Here is a 12,647-nt window from a genome sequence, read left to right as displayed (position 1 = left end):
TCTCTCTCTCTCCCTCCCTCCCTCTGTCTTTCTCTCTCTCTCTCACTCCCACTCTCACTCCGCACACACACACACACAGACACGCACACACACATCTACGTTTCGGCTGAGTAGTAGATGGAGATCTGGCCACTGTTGTCGGTTAACAGCCCCCCATATAACGCCGCGTCATTGCTGGTTATGTTGAGAGCGGGCAGGTGAGTGACCTCACAGGTGTACAGTACACTGCCTGCCTTCCACCTGCTTCGGCACGGAGGCTCCTGAGCACGCTGTGGCTACCTGGCCAAAGGCTCATAAACTGACGTGTAATTGTGGCGAGATGTAGGCCAATGTCCTGTGCATTAACGACTCTGAGCATGTGTAACGTACGGACGTGCATTTTTATTTCAAGGTTCCAGTATCAGTTATGAGCGTAATGTCACAGTAGAGAAACAAATCTGCAGACACACCTCCCCTCTAACACAACACAACACAACATCACTGAAATGTCTGGGTTTGCAGCGAAATCCGACAACCCGAAAAAAAACAGGCATTTGATGTGGTCCGAGTGCGACGGTCTTGCGTACGAGCCTTCGTCACGCGCCCCGCTCAAGATAACCGTGGAAACGATGTCTCTCTGTTTCCATCCTCTCTTTCAGGAGAGTGGGCTGTGTGGTTTTTGTTCAACAAACAGTTTCTGCACTGCATGTCGCTGGTCTTAATACTACAGGGGGATATTTTGCATACTTATTTACATGTTTTTTTCTAAACAGTTTTCTTTCTAAACACTTCCTGTCAGGCACATAGGTTTTTTTTGGGGGTGGGGGGGGGGGGCGCAGAGAGAAACCTTTTTGATATGAATTAATAAGTGTGGCACGGTGGTGCGGTGGGCAGCACTGTCGCCTCACAGCAAGAGGACAGGCTCCAGCACGCCCGCGACCCTGCTCAGGATAAGCGGGTGTAGATAACGGATGGATGGATATGAATGAATAGTCTCGCTCAGTCAGAGACCAGGTGATCCAGCAGTGTGTTTCCCCCCGTAGGCAAACTGAAACCCGGGCCTGTTGTTTCCTGTTGGTTCATACAGCAGGCTTCACTGTGAAAGTGGCGTGTTCTGCTTTTCTGTGGTTGCCGCAGTTGTCACGCTCTGGAACGGATTCAGACCGTTCAGTTTTACCAGTCAGAGGCCCTGAAAGTGTCCCGTTGTACAGACTCCATCACGCTGCCCGTCAGGACTGAGGTGATTGGTTGCTTGAGTTCAGGCCTCTGTTTTTGAGGAGAAGGGCTTTCGGACATAGCATGAAGACACCGGTGGGTGTCAGTCCTGGGCCAAATAATTATAAAAAATTCTTAAAACCTTTAGGCATCAGTAAAAATTCCTTCAGATTGCTGGCAGTTTAAATATGTATATATATTTTTTTTTACAAATATTCCAAACAACTACATTTCACATTTCATTTTAACATCCAAAGTACATACTGTAGTTCTAATATGTCCTTGACCAAGGTCTGGTGACCTTGACAGCAGCTGGGCCCAGTTGCACTGAGCCTGAATTTTTTTTTTTGTATGGGGCCTCAAGGGGCCTCAAGGTGCCTCACAGAGGTCTACAAGGGCCTCAAGGGGCCGGACGGGGGCCTCAAGGGGGCCTAACAGATGGGAGGGAGGTTTTCATGTCCCGGGGAGGCGCAGAACTGTTCCCTTTGGGTCGGAAGGTCTGCTTCAGCCTCTGGCGGAAGGAGCGTGAGAAGTGGAAGTAGAGGACGGGGTTGAAGCAGACGTGCAGGACGGCCAGCAGCAGGGTGGCCTCCTTGGCCAGGTAGAGGTGGTTCCACTGGGGGCAGTCGTGGATCGGCCGGCCCTGGGTGAGGGTGTAGGGCGTCCGCACGGCGTGGTACGGCACAAAGCAGACCACGTAGGCCAGGGTTACCGTGGCGACGTGGCGGGCGGTGCGGCGGGCGTCGAGCCACCTGCCGTCGGCCCCGTGACGCCGGTGGTGGTTGGCCCACAGCCGCCGCAGCGCCAGCCCGTTGGCAGCGAGCACGGCGAGCGAGGCGTTCAGGAAGATGCCCGTGCCCAGGAAGCTGGCCAGCCTGTGCCAGTGCAGCCCCTCCTCCCGCTTCAGCTCGGCGCACCTCAGCCACTGCTTCTCCGGGACGTCCCGGGTGGGGATGGCCATGTTGGGCACCATGATGAAGAGCACCAGCGCCCACGCCACCGCCGACAGCACCCGGGCCAGGCCGGGCTCCCGGGCGCAGCGCAGCCGGGGACTCTGGGAGATCTGCAGGTAGCGGTCGGCGCTCACCAGGGCGAGGAGGAGCAGGGAGACGTACAGGCTGATGTAGACCACCACGGCCGAGGCCTGGCAGTGGAACACCTGGAGGCCCCAGGAGGCCACGCCCAGGCTGGTGGCGATTTTGAAGGGCAGGGCCAGCGTGAGCAGGAGGGCGGAGGCCAGCAGGTTGAGCAGGTAGACGTCGATGCTCCTCCGGTCGCCGCGGCAACGCGCCACCCCCCACAGGGCGGTCAGCGTGCCCCCCAGCCCCACCAGGAAGGCCAGGGCGTAGAGGACGGTGAAGGGCGCCGTGCTGCCGCTGGGCCTGCAGCTGACCGTTGAGTTCACAGCCTCCATCGCCGGATCACTGGAGCAGGGGGAGGTGGGGGGGAAGGGGCTTTAAAAAAAAAAAAAAAATTCAAAATGGAGACCTGAGAAAGGAAACAATGAGTGCACAAGCGTCAGGCACGATGCGGTCAGCTCGAACAGCCTGCCTACACACAAACTCGCTAGCATGGCGTGCTTAGCGAGACGAGCTGCACACTGTCGCGCCGTGGAGCGGAGAGCCATTGACGTTCGATCAGAATACATGACTTCCACTTTGACATGGCATAATTTAACACATTCCCATGATGGACAATTCCTTCATAGCTCTTCTTTTATATTTGACCTAGTGTAAACTATTTGGAAGGAATGGAATAACTGGGTGGATGCTACTGTACACATGTAGTTTCATGAATGTTAAATTACTGTATATGGTCCTGTCATAACACCTCCAAAAGAGAGACCCCAAATGAAGTAAAAAAAAAACACGTCTTAACCCTTTGAGTGTTCATGGTCGTGCGGCAGCCACGCAAGGACAGAACGCGCTGTGTTTGCCAGGAACATGTACAGTATGTTCTGTTCTATAGAGGTCCTTTCACAGCTATTTGTAATACTACACTTACAGACCGCAGGATAAATGGATAACAAATAGCCTTTCTGACCACTATGCATTACAAAGCGAGACGGCGAGAGAGAGCGAGCGAGCCACAGAGAGAGAAAGAGAGAGAGAGAGAGAGAGAGAGAGAGAGAGAAAGATTGAAACATAAGGGACACGAGGTACAGAGAGCGAACGGAGAGATAGAGAGAAAGCAGCGGGGAGTGATAGAAGGTGAGCGCGTACCAGACGGAGGGGTCCCCAGGGTGTCCCGCGTGGAGCTGAAGCAGAGCCTCTCTCTCTCCCTCCCTCTCTCTCAGTCTCACTCTCCCTCTCTCTGTCTGTCTCTCTCCCTCCCTCTCTTTCTCTTTGTCTCACTCTCTCTTTCTGTCTGTCTCTCTTCCTTTCTCTCTCTGTCTCTGTCTCTCTTCCCCCCTCTCTCTCTCTCTCTCTGTCTGTCTCTTTCTCCCTCTCTCTATGTCTCTCTCTCTCTCCCTCTCTCTCTCCCTCTCTCTCTCTCTCTCTCTCTCTGTCGTGCGTACAGTACCCAGCCTCCCTCTGCACTGGGGCCCTGTCGTGTCACTGTGGAGGCGGCATGCGGTCTCCTCTTCCTGTAGACGAAAACCCCCCCCCACCGCTGAACACATCATCACATCCCTCACTGCTCGGAGTGGCACGAAACCCCAAACAACCCCCTCTACCCCCCCCAGCACCCCCCCCCCCCCTCATATATATACATTTTTTATTTATTGAAAATCTGTCCAATGTGGAGAATTATAATCCCATACAGACCAATAAGAAGCAGACATTACAGACAGGTGCATAAATCTGACTGGTGACCTGTCCAGGGTGTATTAAACCACTAAACCACACACCCAGTTTACAGTTTACTCTGGTGTTTTTCCGTGAGCATAAATACAGGACAGAAGTTGCACAGGAAGAGGAAGTGACACGCACATCGAATATCTAAAACTTGTGTAGATGAGTGTGAGTGTGAGTGTGGAGATGGAGACCGACTGATAGGACAGGAAGCACCCCTGAACACATACACACACACTGCGTCCACCACTGTTACACACACACACATACACACACACACACTGCTTCCACCACTGTTACATACACACACACACACACACACACTGCGTCCACCACTGTTACACACACATACACACACACACACACACACTGCGTCCACCACTGTTACACACACACACATACACACACACACACTGCTTCCACCACTGTTACATACACACACACACACACACACACTGCTTCCACCACTGTTACACACACACACACACACACACACACACTGCTTCCACCACTATTACACATACACACATACACACGCACACACACTGCTTCCACCACTGTTACACACACACACACACACTGCTTCCACCACTGTTACACATACACACACTCACACACACACACACTGCTTCCACCACTATTACACATACACACATACTGCTTCCACCACTGTTACACACACACACACACACTGCTTCCTCCACTGGTAAATGGTAAATGGACTGCATTTATATAGCGCTTTTATCCAAAGCGCTTTACAATTGATGCCTCCCATTCGCCAGAGCAGTTAGGGGTTAGGTGTCTTGCTCAAGGACACTTCAACACGCCCAGGGCGGGGTTTGAACCGGCAACCCTCCGACTGCCAGACAATCAGGCTTACCTCCTGAGCTATGTCACACACACACACTGCTTCCACCACTGTTACACATACACATTCTTGACACACACGCATACGCGCGCACACATCCGCCACTGTTACACATACACATGCTAAACACACACACATACGCACACACACACAACACACACACTCAAAACAGAAACTCACAGGCAAATGCTCATCATTCAACACAGGCACATGCAGAAAAAGGGTATTTCTTGTTTATTGAAGATATTCAACACTGTATACAAAGACAAAGACACTTTATAGAAAGAGAATAAAAATGCATGCGTTGGGGGGTCCATTGTGATTATTGGCGGAAACCTCCCACAATCGCTATTCCCCCTCTGCTCCTGTGAAATGACAATATCCCGCCCCCCCACCCTCCCACCCAGAGAAGAACTCTACAGCCAGACGTAGTGCAGATTGCTGGAGAAGACAATTCTCAGAATTTCCAGGAGGTGGCAGTGTAGCCTGGAACAACAACCCTTGTTCCATTAGCACTGAAGAGAATCAGAAAAAGAGTGGCCACATTGTTCATTTTGGGAAGTCATTTTGACCCCCCCCCCCCCCCCCCCAAAAAAAAAAAAGAAGAAAGAAAGAAAAAGTTTTGGATTTGCAATTAATAGAATGATATCATGGTTTAAATTTGTTTCAGATCAAGACTGCAGGGCTTTAAAGGTTCATCCATCTGTGATCAAGTCACAAATGCATGAAGAATTTGTAGAATGACACAATAAGATATTCACTCTCAGAGCAATTCAAAGCAGAGATCCCTTCTCTTTGTGCCACATCAAGAGGTCATCCATAATATCGGAGAAACAGACAGGAACAACACAGACACTGTGTATCTTTGTTACACCCTGGCTCTCAACAGCACGTGAGGAAACACGTTTAACATTTTACTTCACGGGATGATTTTTTTTCTCCCCCGCTGACGGCTGACATGAGGCCAGTGAATGAGAGAGAGAGAGAGAGCGAGAGAGAGATAGAGAGAGAGAGAGAGAGAGAGAGAGAGAGATTGCGTGATTTGCTGACCCCTCCTCCTCCGCTGATGCATATGCGAATGTCCTGCCATTGTATCGCACGGCACGCGCTTTTCAATGGAACACCACGAGCTTCGATGAGCCTTCCCTCCAGTGATATCACGTGTACCCCGAAATGTGTTCGCCTGCGCTACTAAATCGGTTTTAAAGTTTACTGCATATATAGCAAACCTGATCTAAAAAAAACTATGTTAAAATCGATTGTAATGCATATATGATACATTTCGAAGTTTTCAGGGATACATGCAAGCGTCAGTGGCACGTGCGCTGCACGTGCAGCTGTGCGCGACAGTTCAGGCAGTTATACACAGATTATTTTGGAAAATGCTGCAGGTGTCATAATCTGGAGTCGCTTCGTCCCCCTGTCGTACTAAAAACGCTTATTTTCTTCTTGTCTCTTGCTGTGCGTCCAATCTAAATTATGCACCGTGACACATGCCGCTCCCCGAAACTACCCTTCTACTAACTGTTCATGGTTGGTTTACCATCGATGCAGAACTAATCACCAGTGAGAACGGACGCCACGTGAGATAGATCCAGTCGTACACATTCAATTAGTTATTTAATCGCGTTAAGTAACAACACGAAGGAAGGGGGAAGAGGGCAGAGCGTGAGCGCCCGTAAGCGGTACAAGTTTCACGCTCGAGATCAAGCGGCTGACACGTGCGTTCACAGTCCTGGCGCTTTTCCAATATTAGCACCGGATTGCTCTCCGTCCAGAGTCTCCAGACGCGAGTGTCCCGTTAATAAACGCAGCCGACAGATTTCTTCTGCGCAATAAACCGCAAACTACTAGACCACAAAAATGAGATCAAATTGTACAATTGCATTTCTGCTTGTGGTGATTGGTGCCTACTACGTTTATTTACCGATTCCAGGGGAAATTGAACAAAAATGGAAACTAATGATCACGGACAGCTTCTTCAGAAGTCTCAGCCACCTGGTACGTTTACATGCTGAATTGCACGTGTTCCCGTGTTTCTGGTTTATCGAGCCGAAGTCTTTGTTTCAGGCTTCATGGTAATCGCTATTGCTTTCTTTTCTGTCGGCATCAATGCGACCTGGGTTCGTGATAATTGATCATGTTCGACCGCGTATTTTTCTAAAATTTTGTGACCTTTGTCAGATACTTATTTCACATGAATGAATGCGAATGCTCACTCGTTAAGTGACAGGCCTGTACGTAAGTTCATTTGATTAGATTTTTTTTTGGTGTTAACCTTAATCGTCTTCTTTACACTGAAACTATCCGAATTTCAGAAGTGTACATGCGTTATTGCTATTGGTATGTATTCGGTGCATAGGTTATGTTACGCTGTTTCTGATGAGGAAAGGTACGCATATCCCCACCTATTCGGCTTTATTGCCATGAAAAATAAGATTCTCTCAAATATGTTACAGGCATTGTGTTTGCAGTGATAACAAAACATAAGAATGGGGAGTAAAGAGGAAATGCCAATCAATAATAGTATATCAACAAATCATAGAAATATAGTAAAAGGTAACCCCACTCTCTCCACACACACACACACACAATCACCAGAATTCACAACAGTAAGTATATCAGTACAGTAATAACTAACAAAAACTTTACTGCACATCAGCTGCTTGTTCACTGTCAGACAGTCTCAGTCTGTCTCTTACTTGCATTGCATTGCATTTATTTAGCAGAATGAGAGGCGTCAATCGTAAAGCGCTTTGGATAAAAGCGCTATATAAATGCAGTCCATTTACCATTTACCATTCACACGGTGAACATTATTCTGACCTAACCTACGCTAAGTCAAAACTAGGGGGCAGTACGAGCTACAATATTAGGACAATAATACTAAGTACAATAAGTGCTGGGACTCTCTCTCTCTCTCTCTCTCTCTCTCTCTCTCTCTCTCTCTCTCTCACTGTCCCTGTCACCATGTTCTTCCAGGCAGACTTCAGTGAACTCCTGGGCCTGAAGGACTACATGGGAGTTATGATGCTCATCACCGTCATGGAGACGGTCGCCCCGGCGACCGACAGGCGCGTGCGGGTGACGGAGGAGGTGTTCGACGGGGTGGACGTGGTGGTGTACCGGCCCGGCCAGCAGGGCGGCTCCAGGGAGCTGCGGAGAGCCGTCATCTACCTGCATGGAGGAGGGTGGTGTCTGGGGAGCTCTAGTGAGTGACTCCACACACACTGATGCACACACACACACACACACACACACACACACACGCATGCACATGTACACACACACACACGAATGTGCACGCATGCATGTGCCCGCACACACACACACACTCACACCAACGTGCCCGCATGCACACACACACACACACACCAACGTGCCCGCATGCACACACACACACAAATACACACACGGACACACGCACACTCGCTCATGCACACACATGCACGCTCACACGCACACACTCACATTATGATAACATTATGCACCGAAGGACATGCCGATTTTAAATGAAAACTCACATCCTTAATGTCACACCTTTTAAAGGCAGTTCTTTCTTTCCCTCCCTCCCTCCCTCCCTCCCTCCCTCCCTTCAGGAATGGAACCATATGATCTCCTTGCCAGGAAGATGGTTGTCGAGCTGAACGCGGTTGTCATTTCTGTGGAGTAAGCACATCACGTCGTTTATTTACTTATTTTCTAATATCCGTTTTTTTATGATCTCCCTCTTCTTCTGCTGTTGTCTAAGGGCCCAGCCCATTCCAGCCCAGTGCCCACCCCCTCTCCAATGCCCGCAAAAATACCAAATGGTTGCCCCTGTCCCGTAGAAGGCAGGACGTTGCATATTTTAACCAGTAGGACATGTCTGGAGTGGAACGCCCTTCTGTCCCATTATATTCCTGACATCCCAAACTGTGAGCGCTCTCCGGTCCCAAATGTGAGGAATCGGATAAATAACTACCTTTAAATTGTGTCAGATGATTAAATCAGATATTAGGCGTTGGAGAAGCCACACGCTGGGCAGTTGTCGTTGGACATGCTCATGTTTTGGGAACCGAGCTGAAGATCTTATTGGCCTCCACAGAGCTGGCCCTGGGGCACAGTGAGGCTCTCTGTGGTTCTGATAGCTGCAGATTCTTTTCGGGACATTTTCGCTGTGGTCGGATCCAAAAGGTGCGCTCGAAATTTTCCGTGACCTCACACAACTGGACAAGAGTTGAACCTGGCTGGGGTTGTAAATTTTTGGACAAATAGCCTCTTTGCTCCTCTCCCGGTGTTAAAGCACTTCGGTGGCCCAGGGGGGGTACAGATCCTCTTTATTCACATCTCTGAACCCCCTGCCCCCCCCGCAGGTACCGCCTGGCCCCTGCGCACCCCTTCCCCGCCCCATTTGAGGACGTGTACCGGGGGGTCCGGTACTTCCTGCGGGACCGCGTCCTGGCCCGATACTCGGTGGACCCCACCCGAATCGCTGTGTCGGGGGACAGCGCCGGCGGGAACCTGGCGGCCGCCGTGGCTCAGAAGGTACCGCCGTCTTCGTCGTCGTCATCCTCTTCCTCGGCCTTGCTTCGGGGCTCCCTAGACTGGGCAGAATTGTTTCCTTCGCTGCCTCTGAGTCACTGAATTGAGCACGTGGTAAAACACTTTCCCCGCAGAATGGTAAAACGTTCCTCCCCTTCAGAGACTGTGGTTTTGTTTCGTTTTCTCGTTAGCGTGTGAATTCAGCCGCGCGTCCGTCTCCCTGGCGTTCATGCCTAATTTATGACCCCCTGGTGTTCGTGGGTAACAAGCATTACAGAGCCTCATCCATAAATCATACGCAAATACATAAATCTGTGCTCATATTACAGGTGAGTTGTTTTACAGGATTATGCTGCTCCAGAATGAAGTAATAATCCTCACTCTGTTGATATAATGGTTAAAGACTATCCTTTCGCTTTTACTTATATTTATTTGAACCCATGGCATATATATGGCTATATCGCTCTGTGCACTACACCACTGTGCGCATGATCATATTTAATATCTCGTCAAAGAATGTAATATTTCTATGCAAAATACCACAAAACACATTTTTGTCTTCTCGTCTTTTCACGATGCACGAAATGATGATGCACAAACTCCATAATTACACGAAACAAACAGGAAGGCAATAATAATGATTATATATATATATATGAGAGAGAGAGAGAGAGAGAGAGAGAAGAAGGGAACATTGTTGCTGTTGCTGTTGTAGTGTTTTGACTGGAGTGTGGTTGTCATGGTGTTCTTACATTGTTTCGTTGCCCGTAGCTGCAGCAGGAGCCCGGCCAGCAGGTGGCGCTAAAGGCGCAGGCTCTGCTGTACCCCGTCCTGCAGGCCCTAGACCTCAACACCCCGTCCTACCGGCAGAACCAGGACATGCCCATCCTGCCCCGCACCCTGATGGTGCGCTTCTGGAGCGAGTACTTCACCAGCGACAAGACCCTGTTCCACGCCATGATGACCAACTCCCACAACCGCCCCGAGGACGCCCACCTGCTCAAGTTCGTCAACTGGAGCTCGCACCTGCCCGAGAGCTTCCGCGGGGCGTACCGGTACAGCGCCCCGGAGGCGGCGGCGGCGGCGGGGGCGGCGGCGGAGGTTCCGGTTTCGGCTCCGACCGGCGCGGACCCGTCCGGGCCCTTCCGGGCCGTGGCGGACCCCCGGGCGTCGCCCCTGCTGGCGCAGGACGGGGGCCTGCGGCTGCTGCCCAAGGCCTACATCCTGACGTGCGAGTACGACGTGCTGCGGGACGACGGCGTGATGTACGCCACCCGCCTGCGCGGCGCCGGCGTCAACGTCACGCACCGCCACTACGCCGCCGGCTTCCACGGCGCCCTCATGTTCACCGTCTGGCCCGCCGACTTCCAGATCGCGCACCGGATGACCGAGGACTACGTCAGCTGGCTGAGGGAGAACCTGTAGCCCCGCCCCTCACCCCCTCCACCCGCCCCCCGCCTTCCTCCCCCCACTTCATGTCTCCCAGGGCAACTACAGGGCCTCCAACAACAGCCTGTTAGGAGTTCATTGCTGCTGTTATTATGAACCACGTTTTTTTTATTGTCTTGTAAAACATTTGTTTATGAAATGTGTTTGGCTGCTTCAGTTGTCGTCGTGTTGTTCTCTAACTTATATGTCCCACGCCAGTTCGGTCACGTAGTTTCTTTAACCTGTTGCACATTCTGTGTTTCTCAATACTTTTTAAATTTTTATTTCAAATGAACACCAGGATTTGCTTTATATTATTTTCTGATGATTTTTTAATAAACAAAAAAAGGAATATATTGCTTACCATTGCTTGTTCTTCACCCTCACGTTTAGCAGATGAATGTGAGGTTAAGGGCTGTATCTCACTGAGCCAAAATATTAACTATAATGGAATGTGCTGCCCTCAAATGGTGATTTAATTATGTACCAGCAGGGGTCAGTGTTTCATCGATTGTACACAGTGATTGTGTCATTCAAAGCGCTAATCTTTAATCTCTGAAAATTCAGCTATCAGGCTTTATTAGGGAAACATTATTAAAATATAGATCTAATTAAATGCTATTTATATGATTGAATGTAAATATAGCTAGGCTCTCAAGGAACACTGAAAACGGAAGGCTTCAAATATTTGAAGAGCAAGGTTAGTGTCTGCTTAAGACGATGCCACGGCAACTTATTTGAATTTATTTATTTACAGTAAAAAAAAAAAGAAATAAAAACTTCCCCCTTTCAATCTAATCACAGTCATACATCTTCCAGTGTGGTTAAAAGGAGAAATGCCTATGTCACACCTTTTACTCAAAATTTCCATGCAAGTGATACTCGTGATTCAGCTGTTTGATTGGTTCAGACTATGGTCCTGTTTCTTAGAAGAGCAGACCGAATCCCCCGCTCATTTCAACACGCCTGGTCCTGTTTCTTAGAAGAGCAGACCGAATCCCCTGCTCATTTCAACACGCCTGGTCCTGTTTCTTAGAAGAGCAGACCGAATCCCCCGCTCATTTCAACACGCCAGGGAAATGTTTACTGTATTCTTGAGAATAGAGAATGATCATGAGAATAACCTGAGTGGATGCTCTTTCAACAGTTAGCAGTTCTGAACCACAATCTTTTATCTATATCCGCTTATTCCTGGTAAGGGTCACGGGAGCCTATCCCAGCATGCATTGGACGAGAGGCAGGAATACACCCTGGACAGTCCATCACAGGGCACGCTCACACACACTCATCTCATACCTTTGGGCTGTGGGAGAAAACCGACACGGAGAGAGTATTGAGAAAGAACGTAAGTTGAGAAAGTATTGAGGAAGTACAGGAGAAAACATGCAAACTCCACTCAGAAAGGCCCCGGGCCGACGTAACTGCGGCAACGGTTGACGTGAGGCAGCAGTGCTACCGACTGCACCACCATTCCGCTCCTGTTTACTGCCCAGCTTGTGTTTTGGGCAGTCTGCTGGTTTCCCTGTCCTGTCCAAATTCACTCTGTTCACTGGCTCTCTGTCCATTAGAAAACTCAGCAATTCAAGGATAAACCGATAAAAAAGCGTCCGTTAAATTTTCACGAGATGGAAGTTCATTTGTCACTCTGGCTCGTGCCGCGAAAGAATAAAAAAAACAGACACGGACAAATGCAGAACACGGACATTTTCCCTTGATTCAATAAATAGTTTCCCTTCGTGGAAATGAAGCTTTGTGTTCATTTCCATGGACTAGGCACCTTATTTTAAAATTATTATACAAAAATCTTCCCGGAAGAAGCACCGACGCCGCCATTTTTT

General features: G+C 49.6%; 2 protein-coding genes across 5 annotated transcripts; one reads left to right on the top strand and one right to left on the bottom strand.

The window, feature by feature from the left end:
• Positions 1–361: 361 nt before the first annotated feature.
• On the bottom strand, positions 362–3,524 carry LOC118229411 (probable G-protein coupled receptor 171). 2 transcript variants are annotated; one of them, XM_035421350.1, is made up of 2 exons: positions 3,417–3,524; positions 362–2,682 (listed from the first exon to the last, which is right to left on the bottom strand). In XM_035421350.1, the coding sequence occupies exon 2, from the start codon at positions 2,606–2,608 to the stop codon at positions 1,616–1,618; it is 993 nt and encodes a 330-aa protein (XP_035277241.1). In that variant the 5' UTR covers positions 2,609–2,682; positions 3,417–3,524; the 3' UTR covers positions 362–1,615. The 2 variants fall into 2 exon arrangements, with proteins under 2 accessions (XP_035277241.1, XP_035277240.1); XM_035421349.1 differs by having other exon boundaries at positions 362–2,648.
• A 2,701-nt stretch (positions 3,525–6,225) lies between these two features.
• On the top strand, positions 6,226–10,829 carry LOC118229407 (arylacetamide deacetylase-like). 3 transcript variants are annotated; one of them, XM_035421345.1, is made up of 5 exons: positions 6,226–6,858; positions 7,840–8,068; positions 8,457–8,526; positions 9,213–9,384; positions 10,153–10,829. In XM_035421345.1, exons 1-5 carry the CDS (start codon positions 6,721–6,723, stop codon positions 10,804–10,806), a joined length of 1,263 nt encoding a protein of 420 aa, XP_035277236.1. In that variant the 5' UTR covers positions 6,226–6,720; the 3' UTR covers positions 10,807–10,829. The 3 variants fall into 3 exon arrangements, with proteins under 3 accessions (XP_035277236.1, XP_035277238.1, XP_035277237.1); XM_035421347.1 differs by lacking the exon at positions 6,226–6,858 and adding an exon at positions 6,893–6,935; XM_035421346.1 differs by lacking the exon at positions 6,226–6,858 and adding an exon at positions 7,013–7,094.
• Positions 10,830–12,647: the final 1,818 nt, after the last annotated feature.

The sequence above is a fragment of the Anguilla anguilla genome, chromosome 6, assembly GCF_013347855.1.
Source record: "Anguilla anguilla isolate fAngAng1 chromosome 6, fAngAng1.pri, whole genome shotgun sequence".
Classification (NCBI taxonomy): domain Eukaryota; kingdom Metazoa; phylum Chordata; class Actinopteri; order Anguilliformes; family Anguillidae; genus Anguilla; species Anguilla anguilla.
The sequence above is the reverse complement of the archived record's forward strand: the minus strand, read 5'-3'. Positions and strand labels throughout refer to the sequence as shown.

Bases quoted from the DNA above. Each gene is read 5' to 3' on its own strand.
- LOC118229411 (XM_035421350.1), bottom strand. From the start codon at position 2,608: ATGGAGGCTGTGAACTCAACGGTCAGCTGCAGGCCCAGCGGCAGCACG.
- LOC118229407 (XM_035421345.1), top strand. From the start codon at position 6,721: ATGAGATCAAATTGTACAATTGCATTTCTGCTTGTGGTGATTGGTGCC. The intron at 6,859-7,839 runs GTACGTTTACAT...ATGTTCTTCCAG, and splicing joins TCAGAAGTCTCAGCCACCTG to GCAGACTTCAGTGAACTCCT. The intron at 9,385-10,152 runs GTACCGCCGTCT...CGTTGCCCGTAG, and splicing joins CGGCCGCCGTGGCTCAGAAG to CTGCAGCAGGAGCCCGGCCA.